This window comes from Phyllosticta citribraziliensis (genome assembly GCF_038025025.1).
Source record: "Phyllosticta citribraziliensis strain CPC 17464 chromosome Unknown J3D65scaffold_6, whole genome shotgun sequence".
Taxonomy (NCBI): domain Eukaryota; kingdom Fungi; phylum Ascomycota; class Dothideomycetes; order Botryosphaeriales; family Phyllostictaceae; genus Phyllosticta; species Phyllosticta citribraziliensis.
In genome coordinates this window covers 1962602-1977340 of record NW_027117343.1, presented here as the reverse complement: position 1 = coordinate 1977340, position 14739 = coordinate 1962602, and the positions used below count along the sequence as shown (strand labels likewise).

The following is a 14739-nucleotide window of genomic DNA, read 5'->3' as shown; positions in this document are numbered from 1 at the left end:
GAGAAGACGAGGCCGTGAGTGATATATGTAAAAAGTGCGAGCTGAACTGAACTGAACTGAACTGAACAAGCAGCAAACGCCGCCAGGGAAAAAAAAAAAAAAAAAAAAACGTAAATGCGCCGCGCGCCGTCCATGGATGGATGGATGGATGTACAACAAACAGGTACGCAGTCAAATCGCTTCGCGCCAAGCGACAACAACGCGGAAGACGGAGAATATGTAGAAGAGAAGAGAAGAGAAGAGAGAAGGGCGAAAAACAAAAATCGTGGTATCATCAAAGCTCCAAAACAATCAACCGACCAACCAACCGACCGACCATTCCATCCGTGCATCCGTGCCTTTTCCGTATATGCCAATCAAATCCATTCCAGCCCAAGCCATTCGACTGCCCACGTCGCCTCATATCTAATTATTTTCGCGCCCAATTACAATACCCCGCCATCTACGGCCCGCGCCCATCAGATCAGAAGCGGTATCCCGAGTCCGAAAAGAAGATGGGGTCGTTCAGGATGCTGCTCATGGGGTCGAAGAAGTCGGTCGTGTAGTCTGCAAAAGGGCCGGGACCAGCCGGTCCGTTGCTGCTCGACAGGTCCGCGCTGCCCATGCTCAGACTGTTGTTCATGGTCGGCAGTGACAGGGTTGGCAGGTTTGGATCCAGCGACGTTGGCAAGGAGGTGGGCACGACGATGGACGAGGTGGGTGCGGCGGAGGAGACGGCGCTGAGGAGCGATGACGGCCCGCCGAGAGGCGTCGGTTGATGTACATGTGCCGATGTTTGTGGTTGGTGCTGCTCGCTGCCCGACACGGATGCATTGGATCCGCGGCCTGGAGGAGCGGGCGTCGTTGAGGATGAGGTGTCCGGGTCGGTGGGATTGGCGACTGCGGCGTCCAGGTTGCTGACCTTGCCTCGGAACTTTTCGCGCCAGTGCCATAGCGAGTCGAAGACGACAGACATGCTCATCCGGCACCGTACCTTGAGCTGAATGTCGCCTGCGCCATTGTTGCCGCCGTGGGCGGAGCGGAAGGCTTCGACATCGGCATGCTTGGGGTTTCCCGAGCCGCTGGCCTTCCACAGCTGGGCCAGGACTTCGGCGAGACGTTGCGGGAGGTCGTTGCCTCGCACAGAGGTGTTGCGGATGCAATTGATGAGCCGCGTAAAGTTGGATCGGGAGGCGGAGAGCTGAGGGTGAGGGATCGTGTTGGCAAAGTTGGAGTTGAGAAGTCGGTGCAGCGTAAAGCCGGATGCCACCATCATTTGCGTGATGTAGTTGGTGGTATAAGGCAGGGTGCCGGCTTCATCGAGGCTGAAGATGGACTCGAGGAATACGTTGGTGGCCAGGAGGAGATTGAGCAAATCCTGGTGCCAGCCGTGCTCTTGCTTGTTGAAGAATGCGTAGAGCTGCAGGTTGAGCCGTACGGCTCGGAGATGGAGCAGGTCGAATTCTAAATGGTCAGTCGAATATCTAGCTTTGGACATGGAGGTGATGCTGCGCGGCATGACGTAGAGAAGACTCGGGGAAATGAATAGATTGGTATTTTGTCTGGCAGGGTTTGCAAAATACTCTGAATACCTACCAGTGAAATTGACATGTCTCAGCCGAGCTTCGAGGTCGTTGAGGTTGGTCGTCTCGTAGCTGATGAGGATGGACTTGTCGTCGTAGAAAGATCGGCTCCCTGAATCGCTGTACAGAGCTTTGGTGATTCTGGCGGCCGAGCGCTCGAGCATGACGTGATTGACGAGGCTTTCGGGCAGTCTATCCATGTGGTCGTGCTCAAAGGACAGTGCCGAGTCGAAGAGGGTGGTCGACGGTTGCCCACTGGCTACCGAGACACTGTTTCACGTTGGCACCAGTGGCTGCAGAAGGGGAATAACGACTTACCAGTGAGCGACGGTGTTGCACACGGCCCACGTGGATAGGCGGTCTTTGATTTCTTCGTCCCTCAACTGGACGTGGGTCCTCGAAAAGTCTTGGGCGTGCGAAGGCTGATGCAGGCCGTGGTGCATCGCAACATGCATCATGACGCCCGAGAGCATAAATGTCTCGTCAACGGTCGTGTTGCTCGCTGGCAGCGGCCACGTGCACAAGAGACATAGCGCTTTGACAACATGGTAGTTTTGTGGCACCTCGGAAATGTTGGTCCAAACGAGCGCACGGTAGGCGGGGGTCAACTTGTGGATCAGTCTCTGGTCGTCCTGGAAGTTGCGGTCTTTGGGGTAGTGCCGCGCAGCAACGACGAGAATGGTCCAAAACAAGAGCTTGGACTGGATCATGTACGTGTCGACGCTCTGGTTCGGATCGAGCAGGGGCAGGAACGGGTGGTAGTTGGCAAAGTACTCGGCGAAGAGGTCCTCGGCCTGTTGCTCGGTGACGTACACGGGCCCCAAGTTGTACGCGTGGTTTCGACCGGCCGACTCATAGGTGCCGCCGCCAAAGCCGTGCTTGAGGCTGACGAGCGAAGAGACGGCCTCGTCGTGTGATCCTCCGGTGTATTGCGGTTGTTGCTGCTGCTGTGCGCCGAGGAAGCTCTGAAACATTGACGGCTGGGTGTTGTCGTGAGCGGGCATGGCCTGTGGTGGTGCGGCGGAAAAACCGGACGACGGAGTCAGACTCACACCCAGCGACGCGAGCTGCTGGCGCAGTTGCATCTCCCGGTCCTCCAGCTCCTTGACTCTAGCCTTGAGGTCTATGGCTTCACGCTCCATCTCTGCGTGACGGCTGCGCTTGCCAATGCGCTTGAAATTGGCCGAGACTTGACATGTGAGGCTCTGCTTCCTGCATCGCGAGCAGGGCGTGAAGGGGTCTTGGACGACGTCGCATTTCAGCTGCGGGGTGTTAGCAGGGCAAAAGTACATGTAGGCAGAGACGGAGGGAATTGACCTTTTGCTGGCGGCACTCGTTGCAGGCGCGCTTCTGGGCCTGCTTCTTGACGCTCGACTGGCCGTCGTCGTCGTCGTGCAGGCTGCCGGGCGAGCTCTCGAAGCCGGCGGTCGACTGGGAACGCTTGAGGCCATGGCGCGGGGTGGGCGGGCTGTTGTTTGAGTGCGAGTGGAAGGCGGCGAAGTGGGTGCCGTTGGTGGGAGAGGTGCTGTGAGCCATGGCCGGGGCAGCCGATGTCGCTGTGGCTCGCGTTGGGGAGCGCGGGGTGAGGGAAGTCGAGGTTTTGGCGGCTGAAGCTCATGCAACAAGGTGGTTGTTCAACCTAACGCGGCAGGGCAGAGGGGCTCGAGGTGAAGAAATTCCCAGCAGACTTGAGCGTCCGGCGCCCTGGTGGATTGCCAGCCCGGGTCCTAGCTCAAGCTGCCCGGGCTTCGTAACTCGTCGCGAAGACGCCATGACTCTACTGCACCGACGCATGCAGGGAGGGTTGAGTCCATCAGATACTACAGGAACAATGTGCCTCATGCTCTCATCATTCACAGCACCTCTTGTCCTCGTCCTCGTCCTCGTCCTCATCCTCGTCCCCTTCGCCCCCAACTCGCGCCGCACCGCACCGCACCGCACCGCACCGCGCTGCCTCGCCACACCGCATTTACGGCGGCCGATGGCAGCCATCAGACTCCCTGATATTTGATCGACACGGATCAGATAACTTTTTTTACGCTTGGGCCGCCGACCCCATCCAGAGCACGTTTTGCGACAAAATGGCCTCCCTACGTCACCTCACTTCCTAACCCAGTTACTCTGCCCGCCCTTCGCCTTCGCTTTACGTATCAGATTGACTGTCCCGACCTGCCCCATCGCTTCTGCTCAATTCCACACCCCTACGGCCCTGCTTTGGTATCCCTACGCGAGAGGAACATGCCGTCCGTCCAGGTGGACCTCGACGAAGAGCTGCCATCCGAGACTTTCAAAAAGTGGACAATGAGGTCTCGCCCGCCTGTTTGAATGAAACGGCGTTACTGCAACGTCTCGGAGATCGAGCGGAGATTCGGACGCCATCCATTCCGTCCGCCGGCCCATTCTCCCTGCCACGCTTCTCAACACCACGACTCTACAACATTGGTCTCATCTGTATACACCACTCCATTGGTGCCCTTCCTGCGATGATCACCCATTCCAGAATGTCTTGTAGAAGACGCCAGGCGTCCAACTGACTCCTGCATCGTCGACCGACGAGATCCGACCGATCCAGCAACGATTTCCAGACCCTTGGTTTGCTTCCACCCGCCGCCAGTCGCCGTCTCATGTCCATTCCATGGTTCGCGAGCCCTATCGAACCTCGCTACGGCAGCCTGGCATGACTTGGAGCTTGCTAGCCCAGTCGCCAACCATAATGTCGTCACGCCCTGGTATGCTTTAGCCGCGTGAGGGGTAGCTCGAGATAGGTTATCTTTACCCTCACGCCAGCTAGGCTTAAGAACCTCGTCCCAGGATACAGAGCTACGACGAGCCAGCAACTGCCAGAAAACGGCGTGGAATTGTTTTTGTCAGAGTTCAAAAAGCCATAAATGTTGTCTCGCACTGTCCAAGCCTACCGCTTCTGCCCTGCACCCCGGCAATCGCTGCTCCATGGCGGCCCGGAACGGAGGAGCCGCATCAGGGTCTACACAGCGCCTCTGACGCTCCATCGACTGGTACATCACGGCCGCAGACTATACGTCAAGCCCAGCGAATCCAAGTCGGCCACTGTCGCGACGTCTCCCGAACATGATCCCTTTCTTAACCATCCACCCGCCGTGGAGCCTCCCTCTCCCAGTCTCCCGCAACACGTGCTCTCCTATCTTCCCTTTTCTCAAATAGTGAAAACTTATCTCATAACGCTCGCCCTCGCAAATCCCTTTCTCTATCGTCTCTGCTTCTCTGCGCTCCATTTGCTGGCCTATCCGCCGCTCCCTGTCCTTGATCCTGACAAGAACCGCGCGCTCGGCTACATTTTGAAAAAGACGTTTTACTCGCAGTTCTGCGCCGGCCAGAGCAAGGCTGAGGTCGAGCGGACGGCTGCCAAGGTCAGAAGCGTCGGATACGATGGCCTTTCGTTGGAGTTTGCGCTCGAAGTGCTGCTCGACGACATTGAGGGCAGCAGCGCGGACAAGACTCCCGCCGCAGACAGCAAAGAGACGGCGCGCCAGATAGAGACGTGGCGGGACGGGGCGCTGCAGACGGTCGAGATGGTGCGCGAGGGAGAGTTTGCCGCGCTCAAGTGAGTGCATCGTCTGTTCCCGTCCAATGCCTCGAGCCCAACTGATACCGCACAGATGGTCTGGCCTAGGTCACCACGCGCTCCACCTCCTCAAGCAAAACCAGCCGCCAACGCCGGCCATGGCGTCCGCCCTCGACGCCGTATGCGCGCTCGCCTCGCAGCGCCGCGTCTCCCTCCTCCCGGGCGCCGAGGAAGAAATCACAAACCCCGGCATCGACGCCTGGACGCTCGCGCTCATGGCCAAGTACAACCGCCCGCCGTACTCGTCGCCCGCCCATCCCGTCATGTACAACACGTACCAGGCGTACCTGCGCAGCACGCCGGCCAAGCTAGCGCAGCACCTGCGTCTGGCGCGCGAGGGAGGCTTCGTGATTGGCGTCAAGCTCGTGCGCGGCGCGTATCTGGCAAAGGAGCCACGGGGCGCCATCTGGGCAACCAAGGAGCAGACGGACGCGGCATACGACGGGCTGGCGGCCGAGATGCTGGAGCGCAGATGGGGAAAGTGGCTGGAGATGTCGACGGATGGCGATGGCGCGGCTGCTGCAAAAGACGGCGAGCAGGAGTGGCCGCAGCTCGCCGTCATGCTCGCCACGCACAACATCACTTCAGTGCGGCGGGCACAAGCACTGCGCAACCGCCTGCTCGCCTCCAGCCGGCCTTCCCCGTCTCCTGAACTCGACCCCGTCCCCGTCGCCTTCGCTCAGCTGCAAGGCATGGCCGACGAAGTGGGCTGCGAAATCATCGCCACGGCCGCCGCCGCTCGCGCCGCCAACGCCGCTCCCTCCCTCTGCTTCCCCGTCGACGAGCCGCCCAATCGGCCGCTGGTCGACGTGCCGCGCGCCTACAAGAACATCGTGTGGGGCACGCCGGGCGAGTGCTTGCAGTTTTTGCTGCGGCGCGCGCAGGAGAATCGCGATGCGGTGGGCCGGACGGAGGGGACGAGGAGGGCGATGGGCAGGGAGATTGTGAGGAGGGTTGGGGAGATGGTGAGGTGGAGGGGTTAGGATGGGCTGGGGAGCTGAGTGGGGATTCCTGTGGTTTTGCTTTGGGTAGAGGAGACGGCGGTGTCAGTCAAGGGAGAAGAGGTGCCGACCTCGACGCAGGTAGCTGTGCTTACGCTTTCAGCGGCATGGTGTCTTTAGAAGCGTCCCCCGATCAGTGACCTACCCACCTCCAAGCTTCCTGCGTCCTTTTTCGCAGGTGGCGGAGACCAAGAGGACGGAACCAGATCTAGGTCCCGACGCAGAAAACCGGCCACGACGGAGGAGAAGAAAAAGAAAGGCGCAAAGGACGGATCCCCGAGTTCATCCCTCTTCCGCCAGCCAGCCACCTCAGCACCTCGGTCTCGGGCCGCGCCTCGGCTCGGTGCGAGACACTGCAGTGACGCAAAGCCTCTCTGGCATTCCTCTCTACTCTCATTCCGCCATGTTTCCCATGGAATAGATAGCTAGAGGCGGACGTGAGAGACGGAATAAAAGAACGAATTAAATCCGCATCCGCTATGCCGCGCAGCATGTACAGTACAAGCGAACCGGCCGGCCAGCCAATCGGTCAACCACCTAGGTACATAGCACCCGCGCGGGCTTCCTTACTCGCCCGCGCGGCCGGGCGCCGAACGCATGCGACTACTGGTCCGGGAGCCTGGGAGGGTGTGTGTGGTGGACGTGTGCCCGTGGTGTGTGTGGAGCGGGCCGACCGACGTGCAAACGGATACGAGCGACGAGACGAGAGGGTCCGACAGACAGACGTGCCTGCCTGCCTGCCTGCCTGCCTGCCTGTACATGTGCCTGGCCGGACCTCAGTGTGCACATATTGTGCACTTGCAGCTGGCAGATGGTGGTTGGCGAGTAGCTGTGTCAGTCGACCGGCGGGCTGCCGAAGCAAGCAGGTCGCGCCGGTGGTGGTGGTGGTGGTGGTGGTGGTGCTGCTGCTGTCCCAGGCGCGTGCGGGTGTGTCGTCGCGTATTGGACGAGCTGGCTGGCTGGCTGGCTACCTGCGTGGTGATGGTGGAGAGGCCAAGACGACAAAACGGGGCCGCGATGGCGCGGTTGGCTTGGGCCGGCTTGGGGCAGACTGCGGCTCGGCTATCGACGTTGTTGACGTTGTTGGCCTGGCACCGTGTTGTCTGTCTGTCTGCTGCTTGCTACCGCACGTAGGATGGCGGTCTGGCATGCGTACGTAGGTAGACCAGCAAGCAAGCAATCAGAAAACGGCATGGACGGCCATGGCGGCTCCAGCATTTCGGTTGGCGCCGCTCATCACTCGCTTGCGTGTTTGATGGTCAACAAAGTCATGTCGACGGTCGTGGTGGATGGAGGTGGAGCAAGCAAACGGGCATCGTCGAGCGCTGGCTCGCTGCAGGGTCCCGGACAAGCACCACACGCGCCATCATCATCATCATCACGGCCGTCCGTCCGTCAACCGTCACTCCTCTCCGTGTCGCCCAACATTTTCGGCAAAGATGGACAGTGATTCTCCAGACAAGCCGAATCAGATAATTCTCGGTCAGGCGCGCGGGCCTGTCCGCAATCCGCTCCCTCGGCCGCCAACCCGACGCCATCCCCGAGACGGCAGGCCCGCCAGGGATCATGGTTTTTCTGATTTTCCGAGACACCACCACGACCACCAGCGCAGGTACCGCGCCCGCTCGGCGAACGACTGGAGGAAGGCTTCTGGTGTGCGATCTTCGATCCCTGACGAGAGGGTCTGGGCATGAGTCGTGCGTTGCGCGCGTTTGATGTGCAAGAGGGGATCATTTCATTCCACGGACGACAATTTTTTTCTTCTTTCCCCTTTCGACCTTCCTTCCTCTCTGCTCTTCTTCGACGTCTACCGTTCTGTTTCATTGGATGGCGCGGAGATTGACAGCTGTACAGCCTGCGCATCAGGACTGGCAGGTCGGCTCGAGATGGGTCGCGGAGCAGGTCTGAGGAGGGTCCACGGGTTCGTCGAAGATGGCGGCTGCTTACCTAGCTACTGTGCGGGACTACTGAGCACCATGATGTTGCTTGTTGTAGGAATCTGTAAGTGAGCTTGGACGAGGAGGCTGGCTGTCTGCGCCCGTAGAATGCCAGTGGCATACCGGCATCTTGCTGGAGGCTGCATGCAGAGGATTCCTGGTCTGAGCGTCAACAACAAGTCTCCAAACTTGGATGGGTATGTTTCTTTCCGAGGGTTTGTTTGACCAGTTGTCTTTGCCTTTCTTCTCTTTCTTCTTCGACGTATATCTCTGCTTGCTGGTCGATTGTTTTTGCCCTGTGCTCTCTCGAAGCTACTCGTGCGGTGCGTGTCGAAACAAAGAGCAAGCTCTGACGCCGCTGCTGGACAAGGGGACCTTTCATTCACCACTTCAGGCTGGAGCCATTGATCTGTGCTTGCTCAGCGTAGAGGGAAGATACGACCTGCTGTTTCCTTGACATTCGCTGTTTTCGCTTCGTTTGGGTGCTGTGGTTGAGCTTCATGATAGCATGAGGCGACGCTTTGAATCCGCCCATCGGTTTCCCGCCACGTCGAAGCGATTCTGCTACAACGCCTCCGTACCGTACGGGTGCTTGCCTGCCGCAAGCCCGCCAACAGGCGCTGCCCAGCGGCATCGACTAACCGCCTTCGCAGTCTACCAGCGCCCGCCGCACAGACCACACCCACCAACGCCTCTATAAAAACCTCCTGCCAGCCCGCCCAACTCCTCTCCTCTTCTTTTCCTCTCCAGCTCTCTGCCTTTTGGCTTAGGTACGACGCCCTCCTCCTCCACCCTACCTCCCTCCGCTTGCTAACGTGCTCGGCCAGATCATGTGTAGTACCTGTTCTGTTCAGTTTAACCACTGAACCAAGGCTACGGCCTTCTTCTTGGTTAACCCACTTTTTGCCGCGCGACGCGCTGCGCCACTGGGCTTGCCCATGCGTGGCCGTCACTGTGTCGCTCCCGTAGCACTACTGGGGGCTGACGCGAACATTGCCTTTTTTCTTTCATTGAGTCGTTCGCTTGATGCGGGCGCTTGGGGAAAGACCTGGATGGCCAGCAGTGAGAGTGAGAGGTTTGAATCAAGGCTGTAGGAGGCGCGGTGGGTGTGGAGATGGGCGAGGACGCTTTTGCTGTGAGCTGCAGCGAAGGGTCCGGCATTTGCACTACTCTATCCTGCTCCGCTCCGAGAAGGGCAAGTCGGCAGGCATCTCAGCGTCTTTGGAATCTCGGTGTGTCTCCATAGACCGGGTTTTCGAAGCCTGTCGTGAGCGCAACCAGCTACCTCACTGTACGATCTTTGGAACCTCGCGCCCGTGAAAGCTGGCCAGTGATGCCTTGCTCGTCAAAGACTCCAAGACGCCGCCCAATATCCCAGCTGTGCCGGCCTTTCCATGTTTTGACGCATCAGGCAAGTTCTGACCGCCGTGTTCAGAGCCAGCTGCGTCGAATGGGTTGACGGAACCTCGCGGTCAGAAATTGTCAGGCTCAGCTACGCATCTAACGTGCATGCGGGCTTCGCTCAAACTTCAATGGGCAGCCCGTCATCAATTCTCTCCGAGGACCCGCACAAGGCGAAAGCCACAGTGAGAAAAAAAAGTAGGATGCGCCATCCCGCAGTAGTGCTACGCGGGCGACACCATTGAGATCAAAAAAGCGCAGACAAGGCCACCAAAAGCAGCCAGCCAATGGAAGCCGAAGCAAAGAAGAGTAAGCAGAAAAGGGTACGCATTATATCGGGTCCCCGGAAAAAGGTGCAGGTGCATAAAAAGGGCCGGTGGATTGGAAAACAAAACGAGGCGCAGGGACGCTGGGGCGGGGGCGGTGAATGGGGGAGGGCATCATCAGGGACCCCTTCCGTGATGCGCTAAAACCGGGAATGAAGAAGAAAGAGTTGGCGGAGGAGAGTCTGGGGGGTTTTATATCGGTCTGCTGCGCCGTGCTGTTGATGACTCGGCGACCATTTGCGGTTTGGGTTGCACCCGCTGTTCCGTGCGATGCGCTGGTTCTGATTCTGGGTGTTCGGTGCAAGGCGCCATGAAGTGCGAGGAGCTGCTCATGCGAATGGTGTTGTTCAGGAGATGATCACTTCCCGTCACTTGGTCCTCTGAGAAGACCGTGTCAAATCTTCTTGGCTACTTCACTCCACTTCCTCTTCAAAAATGAAGCACTTTCGCTTCGTCGACTTCAACCGGGATCATCTCAGCTGACATTTCTCTTCAGAGTTTACCGCGGGAACGCTGCTAACGTTGTGTCGCCCCCAAGTGGAGATCGCATAGCCGAAAGCAGTTAGCGCGGTCGCGGGTCGAGCGGGAGGCGTGAGCTTGACCACCGCACCCATGCAGTCAGCCCTACGGCCGGTTACGTCACGCTAGCAAGACCACCCGACCGTCGTCACTTGGGCATCATGGCGAATAAATCTTGCTACCCCGCTCCTCTTGCGCTGTACCTACCGTCGCTTCACTCTTCTCTTACCTTGGCTACTCTCCCAATTCAGCTTTGTCCTTTCTCTACGTTGGTTTTATTCTATTGCTAGACACCATGGTGCAACCTCTGGAGATCAAGAAGGTAAGACAACCCTACAATGCTCGTTGGACGGAGACTTACAGCTTGTAGCTCGCCATGATCGGCTGTGGCAGCATGGGCGGCGGCATGGCCCTGCTGTTTGCCGAAAACGGCGTCGAAGTCTCGCTGAAAGATCCATCCGAAGAAACCATGGACCGCGTTGTCGAAACCGCAAAAAAGGCGCCTGCCATTCCTCAAGGAGCTGTCAAGAAGTATACAAGCTACAAAGATCTTTGCGCCTCGCTGGGCAGCCCCAAAGTCTTCGTCTTCTCCCTTCCGCACGGCAATGTGGGCGACACGGTCCTCGGAGACTTGCTGCCGTACCTGGAAAAGGGCGATATCATCATCGACGCCGGAAACGAGCATTGGGAGAACACGCAGAGGCGGCAGGGCAAGTGTGTGACCCGCGGTGTGCGATACATTGGCATGGGCGTCAGCGGTGGGTACCAGGCGGCGCGGGCAGGGCCCAGCATGTGTCCCGGCGCCGATGACGAGAGTTTGGATCTGGTGATGCCGTTGCTGAGAAAGGTGGCGGCAAAGGACAAGAATGGAAACCCATGCGTGGGCAAGGCTGGAACTGGCGGTGCGGGACACTACGTCAAGATGATTCACAACGGGATCGAGCATGGCATGATGAGTGCCATAAGCGAGGCCTTTGCCATTATGCAAAAGGGACTGGAAATGAGCGACGAAGAGATTGGAGACGTCTTCGAGGCATGGAACAAAGAAGGAGAACTGGTGAGACTTCCCATTCACTGGATCGACAGCCATGCTGACCAGCGCAGCGCGGGACGTTCCTGATCTGGATTGGTGCCGACATTTGCCGCGCAATTGACAAGCGCAACAATGAACATATCCTCGACACCGTCGAAGACAAGGTCGTCCAGGATATCACTGGCGAAGAAGGTACTGGCGTGTGGAGCAACGAGCAGGCCGTGTTCCACCATATTCCAGCTCCCACCCTGACGGCAGCCCACTACTTCCGTCTTGCCTCTGCGGACCGTGGACAGCGCATCCGCGCCCAGGAGAAATTCGGAGGGGAAATTCAGCCCCATCCCCTCAAACTTAGTGGTCAGGAGAAGAAGGATTTCATCGAGGCGCTGCGTCAAGCGGTGTTCGTCAGCTGTCTCGCCAGCTACATCCAAGGCCTCAACGTCATCGAGCGCGCGGACCGAAAGAACCACTGGAACATCGACTACCCAGCAGTTCTCCAGATTTGGCGGGCGGGATGTATCATCCAGGCCGACTACATCGCTGAGCTCCTGCAGCCCATCTTCAACGAGTACCGCAAGCTCGACTCGATCAACCTGCTCTACCAAGGCTCCATAATGTCGGAAATCAGCTCGAAGCTCAAGGCGCTGCGGACCGTCGTGGCCAAGGGCGTAGAGAATGATTTCGTGATTCCGGCCATTAGCGCGAGTTTGGAGTATGTCAAATACCAGACTGGCACGCATTTGCCGACCAGCTTCTACGAGGCCCAGTTGGACTACTTTGGTGCGCACATGTATGATCGCAAGGGCGAAAAGGGAACCGACTTGCCGACCGAAGGCAAGTATCACTACGAGTGGAAGCCGGCGAGAAGCTCCAAGGAGTAGGTCAGCGGTTGAATCTTTTGTTTGATGCGGAATTCGGGCGCCGAGGGACCATGGGTTTCTTTGAGCAACACAATGTCTAATGCAGCGAGTCGTTTGGAGTAAGAGAATTTGGATCTTTGGCGCATGGAACATAGACGATTGGATAGACAGATGAAAGTTTTGTTGTGCTTCTATTGCTGTCGATTCATGTGGCACGAAATGGGAGCCTCGGCTCCGGCGCGCAAAACGAAACCCGCGGCAACGTCACTCGCCTTAGCTTATCGCGCGACCACCACTCCACCTCTTTTCCGTCGCGTGTCCAAACCTTGAAGAATGCCCCCAGATCCATAGGACGAGACATCAATGGTTCAGCCACATCCGCCTTGACATGTCCTCCGCCGACTTTGCTGCCGCGCAAGCCCGCCTGCATGCTCGGCGACAGCAGCGCGAAGCCGAATACCGCGCCCGAATCGAAGCCCAACGCGAAGCTCTCAACACCGCCAACCTCTCGCGGCTCCCTTATCCTCTGAATCGAGTCGGCACTGCGGGCCTGTCTATATGGGAGGGTATCAGAGGGAGAGAAGGCACGCGGCCGGCGTTTCGCGTCGGCCAGGTCGATGCGGAGCTTTTGGATGAAGAGCTCTTGGAGCTGCTCAAGGGCCAGGTCGGCGAGGGGCTCAAGTACTTTGGTGTACGTACCTCCGCAGATTCGGAAGTCTTGGGATCTTTTGATAACTGACTGGTCTTCAGAATCACCTTGCCAGCGATTACTCGCCCGAGATTCTACTCGCTCTACGCGCCATCTTGTTCAAGCTCAGCATCTGGGACCACAACGCCTCGTACGGCGCCGCGCTGCAAGGTCTCCGCTACACTGACACGCGTTCCGACGATCCCGCACGCCCGCCCCCGAGGAGATGGCAAAAGAGTGCATATGGCCTGTTGACCGTGGGTGGGAGATATGCGTGGACAAAGTGGGAGGAATGGCTTTCGGCGCGGACGTCCGACTACGAGCTGCCATCTGCACGCGTCCGCCTAGCCGAACGCTTGACGGACTATCTCAGCACGACGCACTCCTTTGCCGCCTTCATCTCGTTCCTCGTCTTCCTGACCAACGGCCGATACCGAACTCTGGTCGACCGTCTGCTCGGCCTGCGCCTGACCCCCGCCTCATCCTCCATCTCCCGTGAAGTCTCGTTTGAATACCTCAACCGCCAGCTCGTCTGGCACGCCTTTACCGAATTTCTCCTCTTTCTCCTTCCTCTGGTCGGTATCTCGCGATGGCGCCGCATCCTCGCCCGCTCCTGGCGCAAACTCAAGACCTTCTTCTCGCGCTCCTCTGCCGGCGCCGATGACGACTCCGACGCAGGCAAAGCGGGTGAGCTCGGCTTCCTCCCTGAGCGCACCTGTGCCATCTGCTACAACGACCAAAACCCCACCGGTGGCACCGCCTCCGAGTCTCAAATGATGGCGCAGTCGGCGGGGACCGGCGGCGTCGTGGGGTCCACGGCTACCGATGTTACCAACCCGTACCAGGCCATTCCGTGTGGCTGCGTATACTGCTTTGTGTGTCTGGCGCAAAAGATTGAGGCCGAGGAGGGCGAGGGCTGGACGTGTCTGCGCTGCGGCGAACTTGTCAAGTCGTGTCGGCCGTGGGATGGCGACGTGCTCGTTGACCACGGCCGACCTACCTCGTCATCTGGCAGCGGCGGCAAGAGCGTCGGATTTGCGGCTGACGCTGACCTCGACGCCGACGAGAAGGCGAGCCTGCTGCAGATGGACCCAGCGCCAGTAGAAGACGAGCGCGACATCGACATCAGCGCGACAATCGAGACGCTCGAGTCGGTGGACGGCGAATCACGTAGCAGCTTCATGGAAGACAGCAGGCGCGTTGGGCTAGGAGAAAGCGAGGAGTGGACGCGGGCTAGTCGCTACATGGCTGGCGGAGCCGGGCGAGACAGCTCCGACGAGGACGAGCAGAGCGAAGAGTTGGACGAAGAAGAGGAGGATATGGGCTACGATGATTGATATTATTCCTTCGTCGATGATGTGCTGGTTCTGCGCTGCGCGCCTTTGCTCTGGCGTTTTGTTTGGGATACCCCCTTGAATATTTACGTCGTTTGGTCTGCACGTATCCTTCTGACTTGATGGTTCCGGTCTTTTTCTTCTTCTCGATTCGAGGGGACGGCCGATGAAAATTGGTACTGGCTTGACTTGACGCTTTTGCCTGCGTTCTTCAGGTGGCGCAACGCAGTTTGCCATGGAAGGCGACTGCGAGACTTGCTTGCGGGTCGATCACGAAGCTCACGGCTACGAAATGCAAGTCTTCATCTCCAAAATCATCATCACGACTCCCCATTCAGCCTCAAAGATGAACGAGGCTGATTTCGCTGATTCGTGGCGTTACTTATCTGGCTGCATATCTAAGCCATCCAGTTGCGGTGATGAGGCTGAGGTGCATGCAGCCAGCCACTGGGTCCTGCCAACCGGGGGTGGGGTTGT

The 14739-nt window shown here is 58.5% G+C and overlaps 4 protein-coding genes across 4 annotated transcripts; 3 read left to right on the top strand and 1 right to left on the bottom strand.

Annotated features, from left to right (window-relative positions):
* Positions 1-463: 463 nt before the first annotated feature.
* Positions 464-3098, bottom strand: J3D65DRAFT_603398 (C6 zinc finger domain-containing protein; the record flags this gene model as incomplete). The annotated part of the gene is made up of 3 exons (XM_066798208.1): positions 464-1832; positions 1881-2824; positions 2880-3098. 3 exons carry the CDS (start codon positions 3096-3098, stop codon positions 464-466), a joined length of 2532 nt encoding a protein of 843 aa, XP_066655566.1.
* Positions 3099-4511: 1413 nt separating this feature from the next.
* On the top strand, positions 4512-6146 carry J3D65DRAFT_646044 (FAD-linked oxidoreductase-like protein; the record flags this gene model as incomplete). The annotated part of the gene is made up of 3 exons (XM_066802251.1): positions 4512-4543; positions 4699-5142; positions 5198-6146. 3 exons carry the CDS (start codon positions 4512-4514, stop codon positions 6144-6146), a joined length of 1425 nt encoding a protein of 474 aa, XP_066655565.1.
* Positions 6147-10476: 4330 nt separating this feature from the next.
* On the top strand, positions 10477-12432 carry J3D65DRAFT_571751 (6-phosphogluconate dehydrogenase). Its single transcript, XM_066797640.1, has 3 exons — positions 10477-10669; positions 10718-11404; positions 11452-12432. Exons 1-3 carry the CDS (start codon positions 10643-10645, stop codon positions 12259-12261), a joined length of 1524 nt encoding a protein of 507 aa, XP_066655564.1. The 5' UTR covers positions 10477-10642; the 3' UTR covers positions 12262-12432.
* A 98-nt stretch (positions 12433-12530) lies between these two features.
* J3D65DRAFT_571747 (putative peroxisome biosynthesis protein) lies at positions 12531-14714 on the top strand. The gene is made up of 2 exons (XM_066797639.1): positions 12531-12931; positions 12991-14714. The coding sequence occupies exons 1-2, from the start codon at positions 12629-12631 to the stop codon at positions 14263-14265; spliced, it is 1578 nt and encodes a 525-aa protein (XP_066655563.1). The 5' UTR covers positions 12531-12628; the 3' UTR covers positions 14266-14714.
* Positions 14715-14739: the final 25 nt, after the last annotated feature.

What these genes read in the sequence shown, in the direction of transcription:
- J3D65DRAFT_571751 (XM_066797640.1), top strand. Translation starts at nt 10,643, where the DNA reads ATGGTGCAACCTCTGGAGATCAAGAAG. An exon ending in AACCTCTGGAGATCAAGAAG is followed by an intron (nt 10,670 to 10,717) that starts GTAAGACAACCC and finishes TACAGCTTGTAG; the next exon opens with CTCGCCATGATCGGCTGTGG. An exon ending in GGAACAAAGAAGGAGAACTG is followed by an intron (nt 11,405 to 11,451) that starts GTGAGACTTCCC and finishes TGACCAGCGCAG; the next exon opens with CGCGGGACGTTCCTGATCTG.
- J3D65DRAFT_571747 (XM_066797639.1), top strand. Translation starts at nt 12,629, where the DNA reads ATGTCCTCCGCCGACTTTGCTGCCGCGCAAGCCCGCCTGCATGCTCGG. An exon ending in AGGGGCTCAAGTACTTTGGT is followed by an intron (nt 12,932 to 12,990) that starts GTACGTACCTCC and finishes ACTGGTCTTCAG; the next exon opens with AATCACCTTGCCAGCGATTA.